Source organism: Cnephaeus nilssonii (assembly GCF_951640355.1).
Source record: "Cnephaeus nilssonii genome assembly, chromosome: 13".
Classification (NCBI taxonomy): domain Eukaryota; kingdom Metazoa; phylum Chordata; class Mammalia; order Chiroptera; family Vespertilionidae; genus Cnephaeus; species Cnephaeus nilssonii.
In genome coordinates this window covers 38,519,362-38,543,619 of record NC_137084.1, presented here as the reverse complement: position 1 = coordinate 38,543,619, position 24,258 = coordinate 38,519,362, and the positions used below count along the sequence as shown (strand labels likewise).

At 43.4% G+C, this 24,258-nt stretch overlaps 1 protein-coding gene across 1 annotated transcript; it reads left to right on the top strand.

Annotated features, from left to right (window-relative positions):
• Positions 1-1,247: 1,247 nt before the first annotated feature.
• OLFML1 (olfactomedin like 1) lies at positions 1,248-24,107 on the top strand. Its single transcript, XM_079787559.1, has 3 exons — positions 1,248-1,799; positions 3,587-3,875; positions 22,471-24,107. The coding sequence occupies exons 1-3, from the start codon at positions 1,674-1,676 to the stop codon at positions 23,259-23,261; spliced, it is 1,206 nt and encodes a 401-aa protein (XP_079643685.1). The 5' UTR covers positions 1,248-1,673; the 3' UTR covers positions 23,262-24,107.
• Positions 24,108-24,258: the final 151 nt, after the last annotated feature.

Here is a 24,258-nt window from a genome sequence, read left to right as displayed (position 1 = left end):
AGATCTTTGGAGCGCATCCCATCCACAACAGGGCAATAGCAGCCCTGTTCTCACCAACTCTCCAGTAATTCTTTAGACTTCATTAATGCCGAGTGTATATATCATTGTAAAAATAATGTAAGCATGCTATAGAAAACCAAGAACAAGTTGATCCACAACACTACCCCCCAAAGTTAATTGTGACACAATTGTTGATTTCCTCCACTAGACTTGACCCACCTTAGTTCACAATCTCAACGTTAGGACTTGAGGCGCTGATGGAAGAAAATCAACCAGAGCACCTTTAGCGTAAGACTTGATTCAAAAATGCCTGGCATGAGACGTTTCCTAAAGAGCCTTCTTACTTGGGCAAGGAGGCCGAATTGAGCAGTATTTTTAATAAGAATTTAAGAGGAAGGACCAGCTGAAGTTCAGCTAGCTTGGAGAATAGTTCAAAGATGGTTCTCATAAATAGGAGGAATTGTTTCTGAGGATGAGGAGTCATTGTTTGCCATTTTACCAAGGGCGTGGGGAGGCACACTTAGGGGCTAAAGTCACCTGGAAGAGAGATAGAAAGGAATATCTAAGGAGGCAGGGACAGGCAAGGGCCACACTGGAATTTCTCAGCCTTTTAGTGTCTCTGGGAACCCAGGTCTTCTGACTCCTGGCCAGGGTTCCTTCCACATCCCAGAGATGCCCCAACCTTCCCTATGTTGGTAGGTGATTGAGGAAGAATGATGGTTATCCTGGACCCATCCATGAAAGGAGAGTTTGAGATAACTAAAGGCCTGCACAACAAAGGCAAAAACTAGAAGATTTTGTCCTAAGGATGTGATTTATCTTCAACAGCACTGGAGCCTGTAGGAATTGAGTTCTGTGTATTGCTGGCCTGGTGAAGGGACATCTGCCACTAGGAACTCAGAAAAATCAAGGGCTTCCTTGTAGGAGTTCCATTTCCTGATGACTTAGTCCCAGGAGCATCACTAATTGTTGTTGTGCATCTTAGTAAAACTCTTCTGCTCTCGATCCTTAGATTTTTTTAGCTATCAGCCTGGGTGGCCAGGCCTACAGCCCATTGTATCTCTCTCTCCAAGGGGCAATCAGCCCTGTGAATATCCGAGCCTTTCTTCCCCTTGCTGTGCCTTTAAGAGCTACAGGAATGCAAAGGGAGTCTGGAGGAGGGGTGGGGTCTTCTGGGAAAAGGATCCTGGGAATTATTGCCAGAAACAAAGCTGAGATTCCAGCTCTAAGAAGTTGGGAGTGGTGTGTGTTAGGTCAGGGCTGTGATTGGACTGCAGAGTCCACTGGGGGAAGGAAAGCAAAAGAGTTGGGAAGAGGGGAGAAGCCCTTCCTGCACCCACCCCAATGCACGTTCACCCAGGCCCAGAAGCAGGGTGCAGCACTCGCCTGGTGTGTCAAGGGTGATGCCAACAGATGCTGGACCCAGGAAGCTCTCTATCCCAAGTCAGCCCGCTAGGCCTCCAGGGACGGGCTTGCCAACAGCTGGATTTGATCACCAGCTTGCAAAGTGAGGTCATGCATCTGGTGGAATAACAAGCACACTTTGCTTTCTGGCTGTTTTTAGAGGATTTTCACAGCAGCGGCTGGAAACCAGGAGACCACCCCCTGGACCCTTGAGTCTTCTTTGAGAGGCCCAGCATAGAAGATTCCACCCCTGGGTGTTTTGCAGGACGATGCTGGCCCTCCGGCGAGCTTCTGCTCTCCTGGTTCTATTCCTCTCAGCCTTTGTGCCCCCGCCACAGTGGGCTCAGGACCCAGGCATGGTGCACTACATCTACCAGCGCTTTCAAGTCTTGGAGGTAGGTGGCATCGGTGCACCTGATACAGGAACTTGCTTCTCTTACCCATGCTTCCCTACCTACTTGGATGCATTTTTCTGGATAGTAAGTGATAAATACATTGCTATGGTGCTATGGTTACACTTGAAATGTTTTTATGATCTAGTGGTTTAGAGCACCAGAGTCCAGACTGCGCACCTCCTAGACCTTGAGCAGGGCTTCCCTCTACGCAGTTTTTCTCATCTGCAAAATGGGGATGTTCATAGAATTTACCTCCTACAGCTATTCTGGAGATTTAATATTACTTCATAGTTAGAACATTGCCTGACACACTGGTAAACGTCCAAAATTGTTATTATGTGATGGTTCAACTTCTAAAATCTGAAAATTAAAATTTGGGGTCACTTTTTTCTTCATTTTCACTATAGCAGGATGAGAGCTGATTTTAGCTTTGCTTTTTGTCTTCTTAGGATAAACCGTTAGGTCACTGTAAAAAGTCATGATATTGTTGTGCCAAGAAGCCATACTAGCTTCTTTTGCCAAACTGGACTTGGATTTAGATTTCAGCGATGCTAAACGGAGAAAGTGCCTGGTCCTCTTCTCCATACACTACAGCTACCACTTCATTGAACTTTGCAAAACGCAACATTTTTGTAGCATGAACAGGTTCCCAGGGACAAATGTGACCTTCTGCCCTACCTGGCCTTTGACACAACCCTGATATTGACATTGACTATCTCATACTTAATTGTCTTGCTTTTGTACAAGTTAAATTTTGATAAATTATCTTCTTTCAAAGACATTCTTATCTCCAGTATTTATTTTCAATATTTTCATGAAAAGTCTTAAAAGTCCAAATTATTTGGTCATCTAGTTACAGTCAGGGTAAAATCATTCCGCAGAGCAGGCCCAATGCTGTCCGGCCAACGACCGAGGCTGGAAGCGGTGGATGAGATGTTCCCAGGCCAGTGGCCTCTTGCTGCTTCTTCACTCACTCACTCCTCAGGCCCCTCTTCCCCAGTCCCACCTCCTTAAAAGTGCCGGAGTTATACTCAATCACGACATTTAGCACCAACTTGCCCAACCTTTAAAAATATATAGGACTGGCCGAAACCGGTTTGGCTCAGTGGATTGAGCGTCGGTCTGCGGACTGAAAGGTCCCAGGTTCGATTCCGGTCAAGGGCATGTACATTGGTTGCGGGCACATCCCCCATAGGGGGTGTGCAGGAGGCAGCTGGTCGATGTTTCTCTCTCATCGATGTTTCTAGCTCTCTATCCCTTTCCCTTCCTCTCTGTAAAAAATCAATAAAATATATTTAAAAACAAAAAACAAAAAAAATTAAAATAAAATAAAAATATATAGGACTGCCAAAACCGGTTTGGCTTAGTGGATAGAGCGTCGGTCTGTGGACTGAAAGGTCCCAGGTTCGATTCCGGTCAAGGGCATGTACATTGGTTGCGGGCACATCCCCGGTGGGGGGTGTGCAGGAGGCAGCTGGTCGATGTATCTCTCTCATCGATGTTTCTAGCTCTCTATCCCTCTCCCTTTCTCTCTGTGAAAAATAAATAAAATATATTTTATATATATATATATATATATATATATATATATATATATGACTAAATGCATGGGAAAACTTAAAAATTGATACATTAAAGCACTTTAAAGTAAGAAATTAAAGGTGATTTTTATTTCCCCCCTTTTTGATTATTTGTATTTTTTAAATCTTAATGAATGATAGCTATTTATATTACTTGGGTAACTTCAATAACTAGCAGTAATTTGGGAATTTATTTTCTGACTGAAGCAAGGACTGCAAAAATGTACCCAAGCAACAAGAGCAAACATTCAAGACTTCCGCGAGTTCTCCAAAAACATATCCGTTATGCTGGGGCAATGCCATACCTACACAAGCGAGTACAAGAGCGCAGTGAACAACCTGGCACTGAGGGTCGAGCGCGCCCAGCGGGAGATTGACTACCTAGAGTACCTTCGGGCGGCAGACATGTGCGTGGAATCAGAGGACAAGATGCTGGCAGAAAAGCTACTCCAAGAAGCCGAAGAAGAGAAGAAGATCCAGACTCTGCTGAATGCAAGTAAGAGCGCTGTGTCTTATATATCATGCTGGGGACTGTCATTCAGAGATACATATGGTACAGGGGTGCTGACCTAGTATGATAGTAATAGCTGGATGTGCCCTCTTTTTTTTTAATATATATTTTATTGATTTTTTACAGAGAGGAAGGGAGAGGAATAGAGAGCTAGAAACATCAATGAGAGAGAAACATCGATCAGCTGCCTCCTGCACACCTCCTACTGGGGATGTGCCCGCAACCAAGGTACTTGCCCTTAACCGGAATCGAACCTGGGACCCTTGAGTCCGCAGGCTGACGCTCTATCCGCTGAGCCAAACCGGTTAGGGCTGGATGTGCCCTCTTATGTGCCCGTGCTGGAGGCAACCTTAGCAGGGAACTGGTGTCCAGAGGAGAATCCATTCTTAGAAAGCGGCTTTTCATTTCACACGGCATTCCTAAGGGCCCATAGAAGGTCAGGGCTACAGTGTCAGAGGTCAGCCAAGAAGGGCATCTCCTGATAGATCTTGGTTTGGCGGAGGTGTGTGGTTGCAGATCTTTCCAGGAGAGTGACAGGTTGGTGGATTCTCCCAGGGCTCTGTGAGCCAGGAGAGGCTGCAAATGTGCAGGCAACTCTCAGGGTCAGGGTCTGCAGTGAATTATTACTGCGTGTGCTGTCCCACTGGGAGATCTCGGGGATTTGTCTCCTATCTTGTGACCCATCAGAATCACTTCCAGGCCATTAAGAATAATGTTTAGGAGCTCAAATTAAAACAACACGTAGCAAGTAACAAAAACATAAAAGAGAAGGAAAATGTCCTATGCGTGAGTCCATTTTATAAAAATAATGATGAGACAATTCCCTCCCCTTCACCCCATCCAAGCCTGTATTCTGAGATGGTTTATTGCAAATGGGAAAACTTTATTTATAGGCTAATTATGTGTGCTCCAAATGTGTGACACTCCATTAGGGAAATAAGACATAGTTGAATGCCATCATTGTGCCATCATCCCTTCTCAATGTAACCCTCATAAGAACTACATGGTTCTTCACAAATGAGGTGACACTTGATATGAGTTTTGAACAAAGAAATTAGAGAAGTATGTGCAGAGGGGATAGCATGTCAAAGATATGAGGGTGTATGCACTTGGGCATGCAGATCTGCAGATATGGCTGAGTGGACCTGTATGGGGCAGGTGAGTGTAGGGAAGCAGGACTGAAGAGTTTAGCAGGATCCAGGTAATGAAAGACCTTGCATGCTAATGGGTTTGCACTTGACTTGAGAAACTATAGAGAACTACTGAGCAGTTTTAAGCAGGGGCATGACATGAAGGAAGAGGGCAAGACTAGAGAGCAGAGACCAGTCAAGGGAATACTGCAGTAATTTGGGCAACAGCGATGGTGCCTGCATTGTGTCATTGAGATGGAGAACAGATGGATTTGAGAGCCCCTGAGACTTGGAATCCACATGGCTTGGTGACTGATAATTAAGAGCGAAAAATGAGTGAGAAGGATGCATTCAAGATGCTTCCCAGGGATTTGGCTTAGGTCATTGGGTGGTTGATCTGAAATATGTTGAGATAGGAAACCCAAGAGGATTTTTGGAGCTCTTATTACTCTACTTTATTTATTATTTTTTTTAGCACTTATTACTTTGCAGTCTTCTAGCTCATTTATTTGGTCACTGCTTGTTTTCTACCTGCGTATCTAAAATGTCAGCTCTACGGGAGCCTAGATCTTGCATTTCATATTCAATGCTGTGTGTGTCCCAGTGCCTAAAATAGTGTTTATGTTCAATAAATCTTTGTCAGTGAATTACTAAGTGAGAAAATGAATGAATGGTAGAAGGATTGTCAGCACACAGAGAGGGGCTATACGGTATTAAAAGAACAGGGAACATCTTATCTCTGAGTCAGAAGACAGAGAGGAGGGTGCCTTGTCTATTATAGGAAGCAGTTGATCAAGTTGGTCAAGTGAGTGATTCTTTTTGGCCCTGACATGGTATTGAGATGAGCCATCCTCCGAAAAGGAACAAATGGGAATCAGCATGGTGTGGGGGGAGGGGGCAAAGGTAAGGATGAGCTTGCAGGGGATGGAACAGAGGCTGCCCAAAAAAACCAATGTGTAAGATTGGGTGCTAATGTGGCCTGAGCTAGAATGTGCCTGAACATTTGTGCCAGGGGTCAGGCAGGACCCCAAGCCTGAACAGTTAGTGAAAAGTTAGTGGATCCCTGAGCTGCTCCTTGTCCTTGAACACTCTGAGCCCCTCAGGCCTTGAAGTGCCCCTTTTCACTCCAACTTAAGCTCAGCATAGTCTGGTCTTCCTACTTATTTAACTCTCATCCTCTGCCTCATCCCTTGTGCACTGGAGGCCTGAAATTTTCCCTCTCCCATCCCCATGGTGAATTCCCTGTCAGCTTTCCAGAGATTGCTCCTTCCATGCCTGGGGCCTCTGGGGACCTCATTTGGTGATTTGGTTTATGATTAACAACCACTTTTGCCCCAACTCTTGGATAGGCCCTGTGCTACAGACACAGTAGTAGGGACAGAGGAGTGAGTAGAATGTGCTATCTCCTGCACTAGCCCTTTTACTGCTTCTTTCCCTCTGATCTTGCTTGCCTCCTACAGTCTATCTACTATCATGCAGGCCTTCCCACAACACCGAATGAATCACATTACTCCTCTGGGTAATTTTTTTTTTTTTTTTTTTTTTTTTTTTGTCATTCACCCTCAGTTATGAGCAACAACAAAAAATCCATTCCAATCTCTTAGCCTTTTGTATAGAGAAGGCCTCTCACAAAGTGGCCCAAACTCATCTCCAGCTTCTTAGGTTTCTGTGACTTACCCAATGCAGTTGCAATTAAAAATACAAATATTGTTTTCTCTATTCACCCTTTATGGTTCAAAAAGCTGTGGATTCTGTGGGAAGACTTCTGGGGGTGAGGGAGGTTGGGAGGGGGCTCCAGCAGTTTGGCCTGTAGCACCTTATTCAGTCCTCCAAAGGAGCACTCATATTTTTAACAATATACATATTGTTATGTCTGTGTGTAATTGACTCCTAAACCAGATCACGAGATAATGAGCTATTACATCTTTTTTTCTGTATTCCCAGAGTCTGGATCAGGGCATCCCATGAAGGAGGCTGTAAAAATTGTCTATAGAAGTGACACTGAGAGCAGAAGACCCTGAGAACTTAGGGGAGTTTTGTTGTTGTTGTTGTTGTTGTTGTTGTTGTTGTGTGTGTGTGTGTGTGTGTGTGTGTGTGTGTGTGTGTGTGTGTGTGTGTGTTTTATGGAAAATCTATAGGGAGAAGTTAATATGACTTCTTTGGGAAAATTCAACCTGTGTCTCAAGAGATTTCCAGAAAATTCTAACATTAGTCTAAGTGGTGCTTATTTATTCAGGAACTATTTCTTGGGTAACCATGAAGGACCAGGTACTGGAGATAATTAATATGATGGAGTTGCTCTGTAATTAAACCATTCCCTAGAGAGCTGTTCCCAAGTCTTTAACCTTTATTTAAGAAGATCCCCAAAGATGTTCCCATGAGAGCCACAGTCCCAGGGATGTTTGGGGGCCAGGTAAATTTTTATCTTAACTCTAACAAACATAAATACTCTCTTTCTCCCCTAACCCCTCTCTTTCTCTTCCTCCTTCTCTTCCAGTGATAGAGAGAAGGTACACACACACACTTTAGAATACAGTGAGTGAGAGTTAATTGAATACAATCTAACTTATATTTAAAATTTTTTCTTAAGTCTTGGATTCTTTAACTTTTATTAGTATAAAGAAATTTTGTATTGCACTTGACAATTTATGGCAAAACACCATTGCCTCAGATACCCAGATGCAGAACTTACCCAACAGACTCTTTGGCTAATCCCACATGCTTGCATTCTTGTGTAGATAAGAGTATTAACCTCTTTTTACCTTGTAAATCACTTGTAAAGAAAAATTCTCAATGCAGTCAAAATGAGGCATTGTAAGAGATTTTATTTCCTGTTTTAGTCCAGCTCCTTTTATTACAAGGGTGCACGCAAGTTACCTCAAGTAACCCTCTTTCTGCTAAATTAAATAACTCGTGTCTTTTGTTAGATCTTGTTTGAAAGCAGAAAGTCTGTTGCTGCAAATTTAAATGCCTCTGGGATCCATTCAGGTAGTGCAAATGTGTGTGCCTCATACTCAAAGCCATTAAAAACAAAACAAAATAAAAAACGAGTAAACAAAACCCCACTGGAGGCCAACTAAAACATACCTGTGAGCCAAGCCCCAGGGTCTGTTAGTTTGTGGTAAGTGCAGCAAAACATTAAGAGATGTGTAACTCTAATTTGAAGCAGATATATTTACCACGAAGGAGGAGAGTGAGGGTATACACACAGTGTAAGCCCAGGAGAGTGCTTGGGTGTGCATATGTGTGCACACATACGTGGACACACACTCTTACACACACAGGTTCTTCACCCAGATGTTGCTGCATGCATGGGGCCAGCAGCGCTGGAGGTGTGTGTGTGCAGCTTATCCTGTGCTGCCTCCTAGAGAACTAGGTCACTGTGCTGGGTCCAGAAAGGCCCCTGTGCACAGCACGTCTCTTGTCCATCCATCTGGAAGGCCTGTGGTCTATGAGGATACCTCCAGTCCCATCACTACAGATACTAACAGAAGGTCCCAAGGTTGTTTTAGCTGCTGCCTTTCGGCTCTAGGTGGAGTGAACATCCATTTATTCTCTCTTTAGCTACTCATTTATTCATTCATTCAACAAAGGTCTAACTGAATTCCAGATTAATGTTGGCATTGTGCCAGGCATTAGAGATGGAACGTTGACTGGTATAGCATCTTGTCCTCAAAAAGCGTATAGCCAAGTGGGGAAGCGTGTACGCAAATAGGGTAACAGCCAGAGTGTGACTGTTCGGATGGAGGTGTCACAGAAGCAGAAGGGGCCGGCATTATGCAGTTAAGCAAGGTCGGGGCTGCCTTGGAGATGGGGGAGACTTTGAAATCTAGAAAGTAACCCTCAAGCTGAGTTTCAATAATGAAAAGAACGGATCCAATGGAGAACAAAGGGCACTTCGAGCAAATGGAACAGTGTGTGGAGGCACAAAGGCCTAATCGGGCTTAGTGTTCAGTAGATCTCAGGTGAGGGGGGAGTCTTGGAGAGGAGATTAAAGAACCAGACAAGAGCTAAGCTCCTTGGGGGGCGGGGGGTCAATTGAGGAAAAAGGAGCCATATGTAAAACTTTAGATTAAAAAAAAAAAAGAGCTGAGCTCCTTTGTGCTAAGCCAGGTCACACTTTCACGCTGTGGGAAAGGAAAGCAATGTGAACAAGAGTAGCTAGTATTTATTGAGTGCCTGTTGTGTAGCAGGTCATCTTTAAGCATTTTATATATTGGATCATATCATCTAGTTCTCACAACAACCCTATGAGATAGGCTTATAATCATCCCCCACTTATGGGTGAGGAAATCAAAGCACTGAGACGATAAGCAACTCTCCAAGGACTCAGAGATAATTGGCGCCAGAACTGGGATTCAAACGAAGGCAGGCTGGCTCCCACCCTTCACCTCTCCCATTGTGTGTGCTATTCTGCTGGATAGTGGTAAGCATGGGAGTGTCAGGGCTCAGACGGAGGTTTTAGGAAGGTCATGCTGGTCACAGTGCACAGAAGGGACTGCAGTAGGGGAGGCTGAGTGTGCATAGGTGGGTGAGACTGGAGGCAGGGAGGTCATCTCCAGGTCATCTTCAGGCCTGTCACACAGGCACTCAAGGTGGGAGCCCTCTGTTCTGAGACTAGATGTCGGTGCCCGCAAGGCTCAGCTGCTTCTGACCTTATTGTGGGACACATATGAAGACCATGTCAATTCTCTTGGTTGCTATTTGATGATGATTCTTACCCTAGACAGTTTAGTTTAAATCCTTTTCAACCCTGACTGAGAAGGGTCAATTTTCTTCCCCCACCTTCTAGATTTTTAATTCCTGACTTTTCTTCACTTACTCTTAAACTACAAAACTCCTCTGCTTCGCCCCGGTTCTCTCAGTTCACAGAAGAGCTGCACACACACTTCCCTGTGCTAGCAATCTCAGGGGCATCTCTTGGGCCCTCATCTGACCGGCACCACATCCGGTAGATTCTTCCTTCTGAGTACCTCTCAAAAGTATTCTTTCCATCTGCACCACTCTCTGATCATCCCTGGTCTTGATTACAAGAACCTCCTAGCTGATCTGCAGGCTGCCACTCTCTTGCTGTACCAGGGCTTTCTTGTATACTGCTATCATCGGGGTCATCTTGCTAGAGTTACTTTATTATTGCTTTATCAACGTTGATGGCAACTACAACCTACAGGCTAAAGCAAACCCCATAAAATAACATAAAGAAAGCCCTTACAACCTGATCCTAACCTAGCTTTCTTTAAATAATTTATTGTGTTATTCTCTATGAAAGTAATACCTACTGAGTAAATAAAAACTGTGAATAATGTATGTACTGTAGTTATTGCATTTACTTTTATTATGAAAGTAGATAACAAGTCAACAGTTGACCACAGCAACTTTGATCATTTCTCAGCTTTGTCCTGTGCCACTACTGCCTATCTCCATTCACCCGCCGCTCTGCGCTGTGTCTGATCTGCTAGTCTGAAAACAAAAATATGCTTCCTGCATCCCTGCATTATTCAGGCTGTGTTTCTCAGGTCTGCCACAGTGCCTGGAACAGAGTAGAAATCAATATTTTCTAACCTTGAGGAGTAGTTTATTAGACGAAGATTGCATTAAGCACTTTTTATCTGTTATCTTGTCCATGACCGCTCTGCTAGGTAGGCACCATTATGCCTTATTTTTAGATGAAGGAACTGTGGCTCAGAGTGTTTCACACAGCCTCACGTCCTCCCACATTCCTGCTGCATCCAGAGGACGCATCACCCCTGAGACACCCGGGATTCATCTCAGCCTTCATCTCTGCTCCCCACCCCCTCACCTCTACCCCGTGTCAGTTATCTGTGGCTACAATCATGCCACATAACAAACCACTCCGAAAGCGAGCAGTTAAAACATCAATCACCGGTTATTTCTCAGGAGTCCACAGGAGAGCTGGGCAGTTCTGTTGGGCTGGGCCAGCCGTGGCCCCTCTTGTCTGGTTTCCCTAGTGGCACATTGCCTGGGGCCGGCTGGCTGAGCATGGCTTCAGCTGGGAAGACTTGGTTCTCCTCCACGTGACCTCTGATCTTTCAGAAGGTGAACCTGTTGGAGGCAGAGGTCTGAGAGAGAGGGCACAAGCACACCAAGATCTGGTCACTTTTACCAAATTCTTTTGTCCAAAGCAAGTTCCAAGTCTGGCTCCAGAGCCCACCCTAACAAGGCATTTGGTCTTGACCCCCTTGGAAACAGGCAGTATTTACGCTGTGGGAAAGCAAAGTAATGTGAACAAGAGTAGCTAGTATTTATTGGGTGCCTGTTGTGTAGCAGGTCATCTTTAAGCATTTTATATATTGGATCATATCATCTAGTTCTTACAACAACCCTACGAGATAGGCTTATAATCATCCCCCACTTATGGGTGAGGAAATCAAGGCACTGAGATGATAAGCAACTCTCCAAGGACTCAGAGCTAATTGATCAGTTTTTAGTTTGCAAATTTCTATATGAGAACAGTGAATTGGGCATTAGTGTGCTTGATGGTTTTGAGATGAGATAGAAGAGCCATTGAGAAGAGCATTGCAAAGTTCAGGTTCAGGATAACAGGCCCTAGAATTTGAGAAAGGAGGACAAGAACAGAATGAAATGAGATTTATCTCACAGGGAAAATCCATGGCGAATGTCAAAATGACTGTTTCTATCCACGCAAATGGGAGAATGGCAGTACCACACCTCGAAATGGAAAAGAACGTTTCTATTCTTTTTAGTTTGGTAAGAATATTACAGGGGGGGAAACACTACACCCAAAAAACCCCAAAAACAAACAAACAAAAACCAGCTCTGTTTTTCAATGAAAAATAAATAAAAGCAGGAAGTTCATAATTACAACCTTGGAATGCTTAAGTGTTGCAACAGTCAGATAATGGATACAGAGTGGAACGGTTTGATCAGAAATTCCCGGAGGATGGCCCACTTCGTGCTTCGCTTCCCATCCGTGTTGACCAGCCTGGATCCTCTAGGACAGCATTCTCAAACTTTAGTCTCAGGAACCCATTACACTTTTTAAAATTACTCTGGACCCCCAATGAGTTTTTTTTTATATATATGTTACATCTATTGATATTCACCTTATTCATATTTAAAAGATAGAAATTGTAATGTGTGCTAGATGGTGTTCTAGGATAAGGCATACAGCAGCAAATATACATATTTGACAAAGCCCTGCCCTCCTGAGGTTTACATTCAATTGAGAGGAGTCAAACAGTGAATATGTTAAAAGGTAAACTTTTAACATGTCAGATAGAAAAGAATAAATACTGTGGAGAAAAATCGACTAAGGTAAGGGGTATGGCGAGCTGGCCTCCTCCGGCAGGAGGCACCTGAAGGAGGTTGGCTGTGTTGGACTCCAGCTGTGGGACCTCACACAGCTTCCAGCTTCCGTGCACCCCCATGAAGCAACCAGCCACAGATCAAGTCTGTTTTCTTTCTCACACTCTGTTGCTAATCACCAAAAAAGGAAAGCTGTCAGGGCTCCATACTGGGTGCCATGTAATACTTTGAATTTAGTGCTGGGAACCTAGAACAACCTCTGACATGGATTTAGCAGAGTGCTGTCTAACTCACCAAAACCAACATCTGGAGCACTTATTGTGTTTCAGGCCCTGTATAAGCCCTGGAGTCACGGCCCTGCAAAGCCACCTCTGAGGGTTCACTGGGTACCATTTCATAGAAGCCGCCTCCCTGCCTTCCTGCCGTCTATCCGCCCAGGCACTCAGACACTGAAATAGATCCCGCTCATGTCCACACATACCTCTTGCTATTCAAATCAATTTGATGTCTAAGTTGGCATAGCATGAGTTGGGATAGCAGGTTTGGACACTGACTAATACTGCATTATCTGAATTGAATTGATCCCCGAGTTTGGACAGTAAGTAGAAGATTCAATAGGAGGGAAAGAGGTACTGTGTCCCAGGCACTGTGGATAAAAAGACAAATAAGACACAGTCTCTGTCTGAAGTGCTGGCAAGGAAACAGTGAATAAGCAATTCCGGTTCAGCATGAGGAGTGCCCTAAGAGAGAGCTGCACAGAATGCTTCAGATGCAGGAGGAGCAACCCCTGCTCTGCAGGACTCAGAGGTTTTGTTTTGAAGGACAGGTAGATGTATCCCGAGATAGCGAAGGTGAGCTACGCCTGAAACTTCTGAGAGGCCATGGCATGGTTGGTGTCTCTGACCAGTCTAGTGTGGCCGGGGAGTGACAAAAGAGGAAGTAAGAGGAAGGACCTTAGGTGCCACGCTGAGATATCTGAAACCCATTCTGTGGGTGAAAAGCATGGCATGACCCTAATTTCTAGAAAATTAAGTTCACGTTGACAATGTTATTGTAATAGCTTGAAGGGTTGTAATTGACTACTCATCTGAGAGCTGTCATCTTCGTCATCCCGGTGTCTAACGTCATATCTGTCTCTTGATAGGTATTTGTAACTGTTTATTAACATGAATACAATTCAGGTGGTTGAAAAAGTCAAGTTTATAACAGAATTTCAAGAGGCAGTCAAAACATTCATGGCTTTATGGGAATTCTCTTCTCTTTAATGAATTTGACATTCTTCTTCCCAAGCAAACCTGCCCTCTTTTCTCTGTCGCTATCTCATGTGTCCGGTCACCCCATTCTTGAATTGGTTTGTTACCCAGCTTCCTCTATCTAACTGATTACTAAGACCTGACCTCTCTTTTTGTTCCTTGAATCCATACCCGTTTTTCCATGCCCATCACTATTTATATATCTCTCATCTGGATTATACTTACAGACACTCTACTTGTCTCTCTGTGGCCCCTCTGCCACTCTGCCCCCTTTCCAGTTCATTCTCTACAAACATCCAGACTGATGCTCTAAAACATAGGCCTACTGAGTCCTTCCTACAGAAGGACAAGTCTCACCAGGTTGGAGAGTGTGGTGATTAAATAAGGGGGAAAGTATTTTTAAAATTCAAATAAGTGATCTTTGTGTATGAATTCACTGTGCTGCGGCCTTGGGCCAAATTCTATCCTAATTGCTTGTCTGCAATTCTGCCTGAGGGGAACGCACAGGTTTTCATTCTTTGGTTTGCAGGTGGAACCTTGCATGCCGTTGTCTCTGTTAAGTAATTTGCATCTTTCTTTGAGGATATTTATAAGAGTTCATTTGAGCTAATAATTTGCATCTTGGCTGGCCTCAAAGGTTTTAAATTTATTTCCTATCCTTCCTTTCCTCCTGCTAATTATCTCTTCTCAAGAGAAGCACAGCACGAGTCTCAACTTACCCTTATACTCAAACACTGGAAGTCTATTCTCTCCAAATTCCAAAATAGGAATTTATAAAAATTATAAAATATGTGCCCTGAAACAACTATCCAGCCTAAACCCCTTGTTTTATGGCTGGGGAAGTAAGCTAAGGCCAGATTGACAAAGGGACTTTTAGGGAGACACAGAGAGAACCAGAGATGGAATTCAGACCCCTCTGGGCTCTGGCTCTTGGTCCCAGGTTTCATTGACCAAGGAGGGATAGGAGAAGCAGAAGGAAGCACATGGGGGAAATTCTGCCTTTCCCCCCACAACTGTTTTCCTACTATAGACCATCTATCAACACCTCTTCGTTTTGCTATTTCTCTAAGGATCCTGCATTAGAATGGAGGTATAGAAGGAGAAAGAATTGTTAGTTTCTACTGTAATTTACTTTATTTTTTTTAATTTTTCAATTACAGCTGGCATTCAATATTATATTAGTTTCAGGTATACAGCATAGTGGTTAGAGATTTATATACCTTGCAAAGTGATCCTCCTACCCCCCACCTGATGAGTCTAGTACCCCCACCTGACATTATACACAGCTGTTATATTATTGGCTATATTCCCTATGCTATACTTTACATTCCTGTGACTATTTTGTAACTGCCAACGTGTACTTCTCCATTTTAAATGAACATTTCCTTAGGGGTGACACATTGAACGTGCCTTGTTCTTAGACATAATCCCTCACAGCTAGGCTGCAAGCCTGCTAACTTCCCTCCTAGAAAGTTGGACAGGTGGGAGGCTTCCTTGTTAAGGCATATATCGTATCACCCTGTGATTAGGTCCTAAGGAGTTCATTGCCCTCACCTGTGCCTGTGTAGGCACACCCAGACTCACCACTCTTCACCCCTTCCCACCACACGCATACACACCCCTCCAACATGTCCCTGGGGTTGGCTGGAGGTGTCCTGGCTGGCCCTGCCTCCAGGCTCAGACTGAGCTCCAAGGACACAGCTCTGTGACCTATCCAAGTAACTTATCCAAGCCTTTATTTTTTCTTTTCACTTGGGAAATGGAGATTTAAATATATACCATGTAGGCTTATTCTAAGAATTAGATAAATTAATCTAAAGTACCTATCACAGTACAAAGCAGTATATATATATATATATATATATATATATATATATATATATATATATATACTTCTCAAGCCTTTGTGCTTGTTTTTCGGTAGGGAACAGTTTCTAAGATTCTCTAATATCCCTCCTCCTCCCCATTAAAGGTATCTGTAATCACTTATAAGCTTAAACCTGCATGCATTCACCCTCTGTGATCACCAGAGAATATGGGAGAGTTTACATGAGACACCTTGAGCTTGTGGAACTGAAAAAAGGTATACTGGGCCCTGGCAGAGACGGGCCTTGGTAAATAGGGAAGACCACTGCTCCTTCCATGCCACAGCCCAAAGCTCACTGTGGCTGGGGATCCTTCTGTTAGCTCCTCCTGCAGTGCATAGGTTCCCAGCTGGCCCAGGCTCCTCTGCCTTCCCCCGGGGGTTGACTTTCTATAATGCAGGTCAATCAGAACAAAGGTGACCCAGAGGCCACAGGGAAGCAATCCCTAAGGCTGGCAAAGCATATCATCAAGGGACATGGTGGCAGCTGATGGCTGAGAGACTTCTACATCTCATCCCAACGTCTGGCTCTGGCCACAATGGGGGGCAGGCAAGTTCTGTGAGTTTCTGGGAACAGACAATGACAGCATGACCACTGAAAGGACTGATCTTCTTAGGGACCTGGCTTCTCCCAGCTGAGGTTGCTCCTTTCTCCCACTCCTGCCATATGTTCCCTTGATGAGAACCTTGTGTCTGATTTTTAAATGAAGTAATGGATTGAAAGTATCTTAAAAGCTTTAAAGTACTTTACAAATAGTATTTACTTAAGACAGGACTGTGATCACAACTCCAAATATGCAATACTATTTAGGCCCTAGAAAGCCATCTACTTGATTGACGATGTTTCCTCATTAATTCAATAGATAGTTATTGAACCCATTGAACACTGAGTTGGGCAGTAGGGTCCAATAGGAAACATGAAGACAAAGGCCCTGATGTTATGGAGCCTACAGTGTGGTGGGGGAGAAGGGCAATAAGCTAATAAATAAAATAGATCATATAATTACAGAATGCGATAAAAGATCTCAAGGAAATAGGAAAAGATGCTATGGGCTATAGGACATCATTTTAAATTTAGATGCAGTAGTCTCAAGATGATTCTTAGAGAGATGATATTGCAACTGTGATTTGAAAGATGAGTAGGAGCAGACTGTGGAAAGATCAAGAAAATGATCACCCCAGGCAGAAAGAATTGCAAGTGCAAGAGCCCTGAGGCAGAAACAAACTTGACTTGCTCCCAGAGTAGCAGGAAAGCCAAGGTAGGCATAAGGCAGTGAGCAAGCGGGAGGAGAGGAGAGGATAAAGTCCCAGAAATAGGCAGCAGCCATATCATGTAGGTCCTTTAGGACAGGGTAGGGGGGTAGGATTTTATTCCAAGAGTGATAGTAGAAAGGATTTAGCAGGTCAGTCACATAATTTATGTTTTTAAGCAGATCACTCTTACTGCTTTGTGAAGAAGATACTGTAGATCAGCAAGAGTAAAAAAGGGAGAGAAATTAGAGACTATTGTTATGGTCTAGGCAAGAGGAGAAGATTCAAAGGAGTACAAAAGAGGAGGCGGTAGGAAGAAAGGGAGAGAGATGCATTTAAACATTTTAATTTAAGTATAATATATTTTAAAAGTAAGTTTTACTATCGTAGCTTGCTGGTGTGGGAGAAATGGAGGGGAAAAAATCAGGCAGGACTTCCAGAAAATAAATTTGTTGGATGGTTTTTACCAGAAATGGGAAGAGTAAGATTAAAGAGAGTTTGGGGGCTAAAAGCATGAGTTCTGCTTTAGACAGGCTAAGTTTGAAGATATCTAAGCAGTGACGTTGAGTAGGCACTTGGATAAATTAGTTTGGGATTAAGTAGGTATATCAAGATAGGACATTATTCCAAATATAAATTTGGAATTCATCATTATTTAGAATTTATATGGGATTCAGAGCCATGTGATAGAATAAGGTGACTTGGGAAGTGATTGTAGAGAAAAGAAGAGGTATGAGGTCAGAGTACTGAAAGGTAGATGATGAGAAGGAACCAGCAATGGATGCCAAGAAAAAAAGCCAGAAAGATGGGAGGGGTACTCCAAAATAAAGAGAAGAAAAAGTTTCAAGGGGTTGAGTAGGTTGAAGACTGAGAATGGACCCTTGGATTTATAAATATGAAGCTTGTCAGAGACCTTGACAAGAACTGATTTAGTAGAGGGGCAGGGGAATTTAGACCAGTGAAGAACTGAAGCTGATTAGAGTAGCTTGGGGGGTAATTGGAGGTGAGAGAAGTCCTCTTTTAAGGGGTTTTATTGTAAAGTGAAACAGAGAAATGGAGCCACACTAGAAAGTTCTATTTACTGTGGGGAATGATCCAACAGGGAGGGACAGACTATTGAGGCAGGAGAAGAGAGATAATTTCATGTGCTATATCCTTGAGTAGTGAGAGGGGATTAGATTCACTGAAAAAGCAGAGAGCAGGAGAGAAGGCAGAGGGTATGGGTTTAGGTACTTGGTAGATTCGGTGGTTAGAAAACCCATTCATTCATTCATTCATTCATTCAGCAAATACTGGCCTGTGTGATAGTTGCTGTCCTAGGGAAAAGACATGCAGCAGTGAGTTAAACAAATAAGACAGAGCTCATGCCCTCATGGAGTTTACATTCTATTGAAGGAAGTCAAGCAATATATGTTAACAGATGAGTTTAATAGGTCAGATAGAAAATAGGAAGCACTTCAGAGGAAAATGAATGAGAGTAAAGGGGTTATAGAAAGCTGGAGAAGAGGTTTCCATTTTTTATCAGGTTGTCAGAAAAGGCTTTAATGATCAGGGAACATTTGAGAACAGACCTAAAGGAAGTAGAGGGAGGAAGCCATGGAGACATCTTGGGGAAGATGGTTGAGTTGCAAGCAAAAGAAACAAAAAGTGTCCAATTTCTGGGGCAGGATAATGCTTGGCATAATTTGAGGAACAGCAAGGAGACCAGTGTAGCTGAACAAAATGAACAAGGTAGGAAAGTTGTAGGAGAAAAGGCCAGAGAGGCAGTGGGGGGAGCTCACATGTGCTCTGGAAGGCAAAGACTTGAGTTTTACTCTCCGTGAGATGGGCAGTCACTCCTGAGTTTTGAGCAGACATGTGACATGATCTGACTTACATTTTAAAATGATCCCTTTGTCTGGGAATGGACTATGGGAGTCAAGGACAGAGGTGTGGTCACCAAGTGGGAGATTGTCACAGTGATCCAGGGAGGAGATGTAGTTCTCAGGTTGCTCCTATTTTCTCAGAGGCAAGATCTTCATAGGAGAGTGAGGAGGGCATGATGGAGGCTTGAGAAAAGAGAAGGTATGATAATGGTGGGTGACGAATTGATTAAGGAACTATGGTAGGATTTCTACCCAAACATCTGGAGGAATAAGCAGTTTGATAAAAAATGCTTACTTACCTCAGAACCTGTGAGACTTCTCTGACTGTGCACCTTTCTTTCTTGTGTCCAGTTTCTCTCCCATCACCCTATTTCTTGACCTCTAACTCTAGATGACCTCCAGTTGACCCACAGAACCCTAACATTTATTAAGAAGAAAATGACAACGCACTGACACATCAGCTTCTTATACCAAAGTCTTTGGAAGGACTTAGGAGGCCCTTAGAGTGCCCAGTTCTCCTCGAGAGACTGTTACACACATGTGTATCATTTCACTACCTCACCCTCCAGTCAGTGAGGGAGGACCATAGAGTTCCATGCTCTTATTAAGACCATCCTCTCCTACCCACGATACAGACCTCATCAGTATTTGAGGGAGACCCACAGGGTTCTTCATACTTTCTGCCCCATGACACCACTCACCTCACAATAGACCGACTAACAGAGCAGTCCCAACATGTCCTCAGTTAGAATTGATGACTCCTGAAATGACCAGTAGAACTAATCTCATCTTGACCCAGAATTTTAAGACTCTAAGATCTTCTGGAAAATAGCATATTTAAGGGCAAGGTGGAAATGGATTACACCAGTTCCATCCAGTTCCCACTAGACAGATCACAGGCCACTGGGTGCAGCCTAACTTCAAAGGAGGCTGCGATTGTGTAACTAGGGATGAGGAAAATGAAATGGCATTTGATGAGCACAGACAGACATTGTCTCTGCCATAAGCAGTCAGAGATAAAAACAAGTAGGCACACAGAGACAGTGGTGACACAGAGATCAAGGAGAGAGAAATCTTCAAGAAGGAGGAATTGATCAATGATGTCATGCTACAGAAAGGCCAAGTAAGATATGGACATAAAAGGTCTGATTTTTTTCAGTTAGGAAGTGCCTGGTAACATTATGAAGAGTAGTTTCTGTGAAGTTATTAATGATGTGAAAGAATGGGAGGTAAGGAAGTAGACTATTCTGTAGGAGAATCTAGTGAAGTAACTAGAAAAGGGTGCGTACAGAGCGATTTTTTTTTTTAATGCAGGCAAGATGTTTACAAGCTAAAGAACTCAAAGTGAAGGAGAAAGTCAAGATAACAGAAAGGTGATAACTCATCAAGGAGGTCTAGAAGAAGCCAGGAAAGGATGAGGCCAGAGCACAGTGAGTGTGTTAGTTTTGGACCCGAGGAATGGCATGGCCTCTTCTAAAATGTGTGGGAGGGCAACAAGGGCAGGAACAACTGAAGAAAAAGTTTGTAAGTGAGGGAAAGGAAGTGAAGGGAGTTCATGTCTAATGGTGTTCATTTTTCAAATGGTTGATCTGTGGTTATGAAGGGAATGATGGGAAAATTCTGGGGGGCGTAAAATAGCTGCTGTGTGGAAGATGTGGGCCTAACCATGAAAAGCAGTATTGTATTTAGGGCTCAGCTGAGGTTGGAGACCCCTAATGTGTAGTGGCATCAAGATGCACCATTGTGAGCTTTTCTCCACCAGTGCACTCTCCAGGGCAGAGACAGGTGTTTTATTTTTGTAGAGTGGAATATTGTGGAATAACGAGGGATTGGTGGGTGAAGGTGCTGGTCAGTGGTCTAGGATGGATAGGAAAGGAAGTGAGGCCAAGAAAAGTCTGATGGCCTGGGAGAAAGTAGAGGTGGAGGGACTGGACAGCATGAGGAAATGGAAGAACGGAGGGGGTGAGAGCAAAGGAGTGAGAAATGAAGAATAAGAGATTGTTGCTGTAGAAGGTAGGCTATCAGAGTTTTAGATTTATGGTAGGGAACAGTTTTAAAGGGAGAGGGGATCCAGAGTATGGCCATGGAGGGAGTTGCTAAAGTGATTTGAAAGTAAGGTGCTGTGGAGTGGAAAAGGTTACAGAGCTCAGGCTCTTGATGCATTTGGGGTAGCATCCTGGAGAATAGTCAGTTATTTAGACTAGGAGTTGGTAGTATAAGCTACAAAGAAGGGTTGGATTTTTTTGTGGGGTTTTTTTTTGCATAAAAGTGGAATTATAATAGTCTGAAGTGGCAATGAGGAGCTAGAAAAATGTAAACCCCTCGTTTCATTTTATTTTCCTCCACCTGGTTTATGTCCTTATCATCCTGTTTGAATTATAGAAATATTCTAATTGGTTTCCCTGATTTTGGCCTCTCTCCCACGTATCTATTATACACATGACTGCCAGCTAATTAATCTTGTTGAACAGCTTGATCATTGCTCACCCTTGCTCAAAATCAGCAGTAGCTCCCTATCTGCCTGTAGAATAAAATCCATCTTCCTTAGCCCCGCCCTCAAGGTTCCAAGCACAAATCTGGTTTCAATCTACTACTTTGTTTTATGCATCTAGTTTGAGGCATAAATTTGATGCCTCAAATTGCTTTAAATTTGATACTATGTTATTAACACTAATCTTGGAGGACTTTCCCAAATATGGTTTTGTTAACTGTCAGGAATGTTCTTCCCACCTATCTCAGAATGTCATTCTTCAAGGGCCAATTCAAATGCAGATTAGCCTCTGCCTCCTCAAATGACATCTCTATTCCCTGTTCTTCTTTTGTAAAAAAAAATTCACATTAAGCTTTATATCTTAGTTAGTCAAATATGCATTAAGCAAGAACTACTCCTAATTTATCATTGCATCTCAGCCCATGGCACCCCCAGCTCATAACACACAGGTCCGTATCTTGCCTTTGTAGGTGTCCAATGTCTGCTGGCTAACTGCATGCATGAGTTCATGAATAAATAAATGATTGGGTGAATAGAGGTCTTATGATGTTCTAGTAGTTTAGGGCCAGAGTCCTTCACTAGAGGATGATCTCCTCAAGGTGTAGGGTTGATTTTATGTGTGTGTGTGTGTGTGTGTGTGTGTGTGTGTGTGTGTGTTGGGGCAAAAATAGGTTTATAGTTGTTTGTATGGAAAATAATACAATAGTTAATAAATAATAATACAAGAAAAAACTCTATCACACACACACATATACAGAGAGAGAGAGAGAGAGAGAGAGAGAGAGAGAGAGATTATACGGTAAAAAAGAGATCTGTTGCTTCAAAAATACTGTGGAACAAACAACACCAAAACTGAGTAACTTAAAACAACAAACAACAACCATTTATTCTCATGGTCTGTGATTGAAGGAGGGTTTGTTGATCTAGGCTGGGCTGAACTGGGGTGATTTGGTTCTGCTCCAAGTGTCTCTTATCTTAGCTAAGGCATGTTTTGTGTTTTGTTTTTTCATGGCAATGTCAGAAATAGATTTTTTTACCCTTAATATTTAGCACTGTTCTAGGAGCATTGTACGCTAAGAACACAGTAGATGCCCAATAAAACCTTGGCAAATGGAATTGAATTAGGCAGCTTCACACCTAAGTCATTCTCCCTGTCTCAACCCCCAAGTGCTCTAGAGAGTGAACAGGGCTTTTGACAGCAAATGGCTGTTTGTATCCTGACTTGAATGAAATGTTGACTCTTCTAACTGGACAGCAACTCCCTTAGCAGAGGCCCATTTACTCATTTAATTATTTGATTCATTGAATCATAATAAAAATTGTCATTGATCTATGTGGTAACTTCATTCTAGACAACGAAGGGGGGAAAAGCCACCTTTGAAAAAAGCAGATATTTCATGTTTAGAAAGTAACCTTCCCTTTTTCTCCTGTTTGGCCAGGCTGTGACAACATGCTGATGGGCATAAAGTCTCTGAAAATCGTGAAGAAGACTCTGGACACAGATGGCTCTTGGATGAAAGATGCTGTCAGCGACTCTCCGAAGGTTTACTTCTTAATCGGATCCAGAAACAACACTGTTTGGGAATTTGCAAACATGCGGGCACTCCTGGAGGATAGCACCAAGTCAGGCCCCCGGAAGCTGATCTTACCACAATCCTGGCAGGGAACAGGCCAAGTGGTCTACAAAGGTTTCCTATTTTTTCATAAGCAAGGGACTCCCAATGAGATAATCAAATACAATCTGCAGAAGAGGACTGTGGAGGATCGAATGCTGCTCCCAGGAGGGGCAGGCCGAGCCCTGGTCTACCAGCACTCCCCTTCAACTTACATTGACCTGGCCGTGGATGAGCATGGGCTCTGGGCCATCCACGCAGGGCCAGGCCTCCAAGGCCATTTGGTTCTCACAAAAATTGATCCTGGCACGCTCGGAGTGGAGCACGCATGGGACACTCCATGCAGAAGCCAGGATGCTGAGGCTGGGTTCCTCTTGTGTGGGGTCCTCTATGTGGTCTATAGTTCTGGTGGCCACGGCCCGCATCGCATCACCTGTGTCTATGACCCACGGGGCACGATCAGTGAGGAGGATCTGCCCAACGTGTTCTTTCCCAGGCGGCCGAGAAGTCATTCCATGATCCATTACAATGTCAGAGATAAGCAGCTCTATGCCTGGAATGATGGAAACCAGATCATTTACAAACTCCAGACAAAGAGAAAGCAGCCTGTGAAGTAATGCATTACAGCCGGAGGGAGAGCGCCTTGGCCTTGGAAACTGCTCTCCAGGACACTGAGGCCACAGCCCCTTTGCAATACTGTCTGCCTCTAATCACACACAGGGATAGGGTCTAGAAGTCGGAATGCATGTGCATCCTCCCGAATGTTGCTGCCTTAAAGATCTTTCAAGAGCTTTAATGAGAGTCTGTCATTCAGAAATTTTCAACAACTTCCATTCATTACCCATCCAAACGTCTTGCGATCAAGGCCCTCCACATTCTGATCCAGTTTACTTCCAGCCTTTTCTTTTACTAGCATTGACTCTAACTCTACCCACCCCATCCCTCCAAGCGGTTAGAAATGCAGGCCACCTTCTAATACTGCTGGCTCTTCTCTCCTCTGGCCTTTGCTCAAATGCTTTCCTCTTTCACAAATGCCTTTTGATATTCTTCCATGTTTACTGCCTAACTAAAGTACTCTTTCTTATTGATGTTTAATCTAGCTCTGCCTCTCTACCAAGCTAGGCAGATATAATAATAAGGTAAACACATGAATATTTGAATACCACCTTCCAGGTGCAAAGTGTTTGCACCTTTGTTACATCATTTAATTCTTATCATGGTGTTGTATGCAGAACAAGTCTTTAAAGTTCCCATTTTAAGAGATGAGAAGAGCTTAGGTGAGCCATTCAAAATAACAGAGCTACAAAATGAAAGTCAGAGCTATAAAATACTGCAAGTCCCATAGTTTTTTCATTCCCCAAGGAAGCACCAAACACAGGGTGTCTCCCAAAAATGTATACACCCTTCAACAGCCGACAGCTCAATTTTGAAAATGAAATGTATTTTAATAAACACTGCTTTTATAAATATTCAAAGTGTGTGTCTGTTCGTTCACCCAGTCTTTACAAGCAATACGTTTATCATTTCATACCAAAAATAACGGTCTTCCCTTTAACCACTTTTCATGTTCACAGAAGACCTTCCCATAGGCCTTTCAAAGGCGACTTCCTCCAG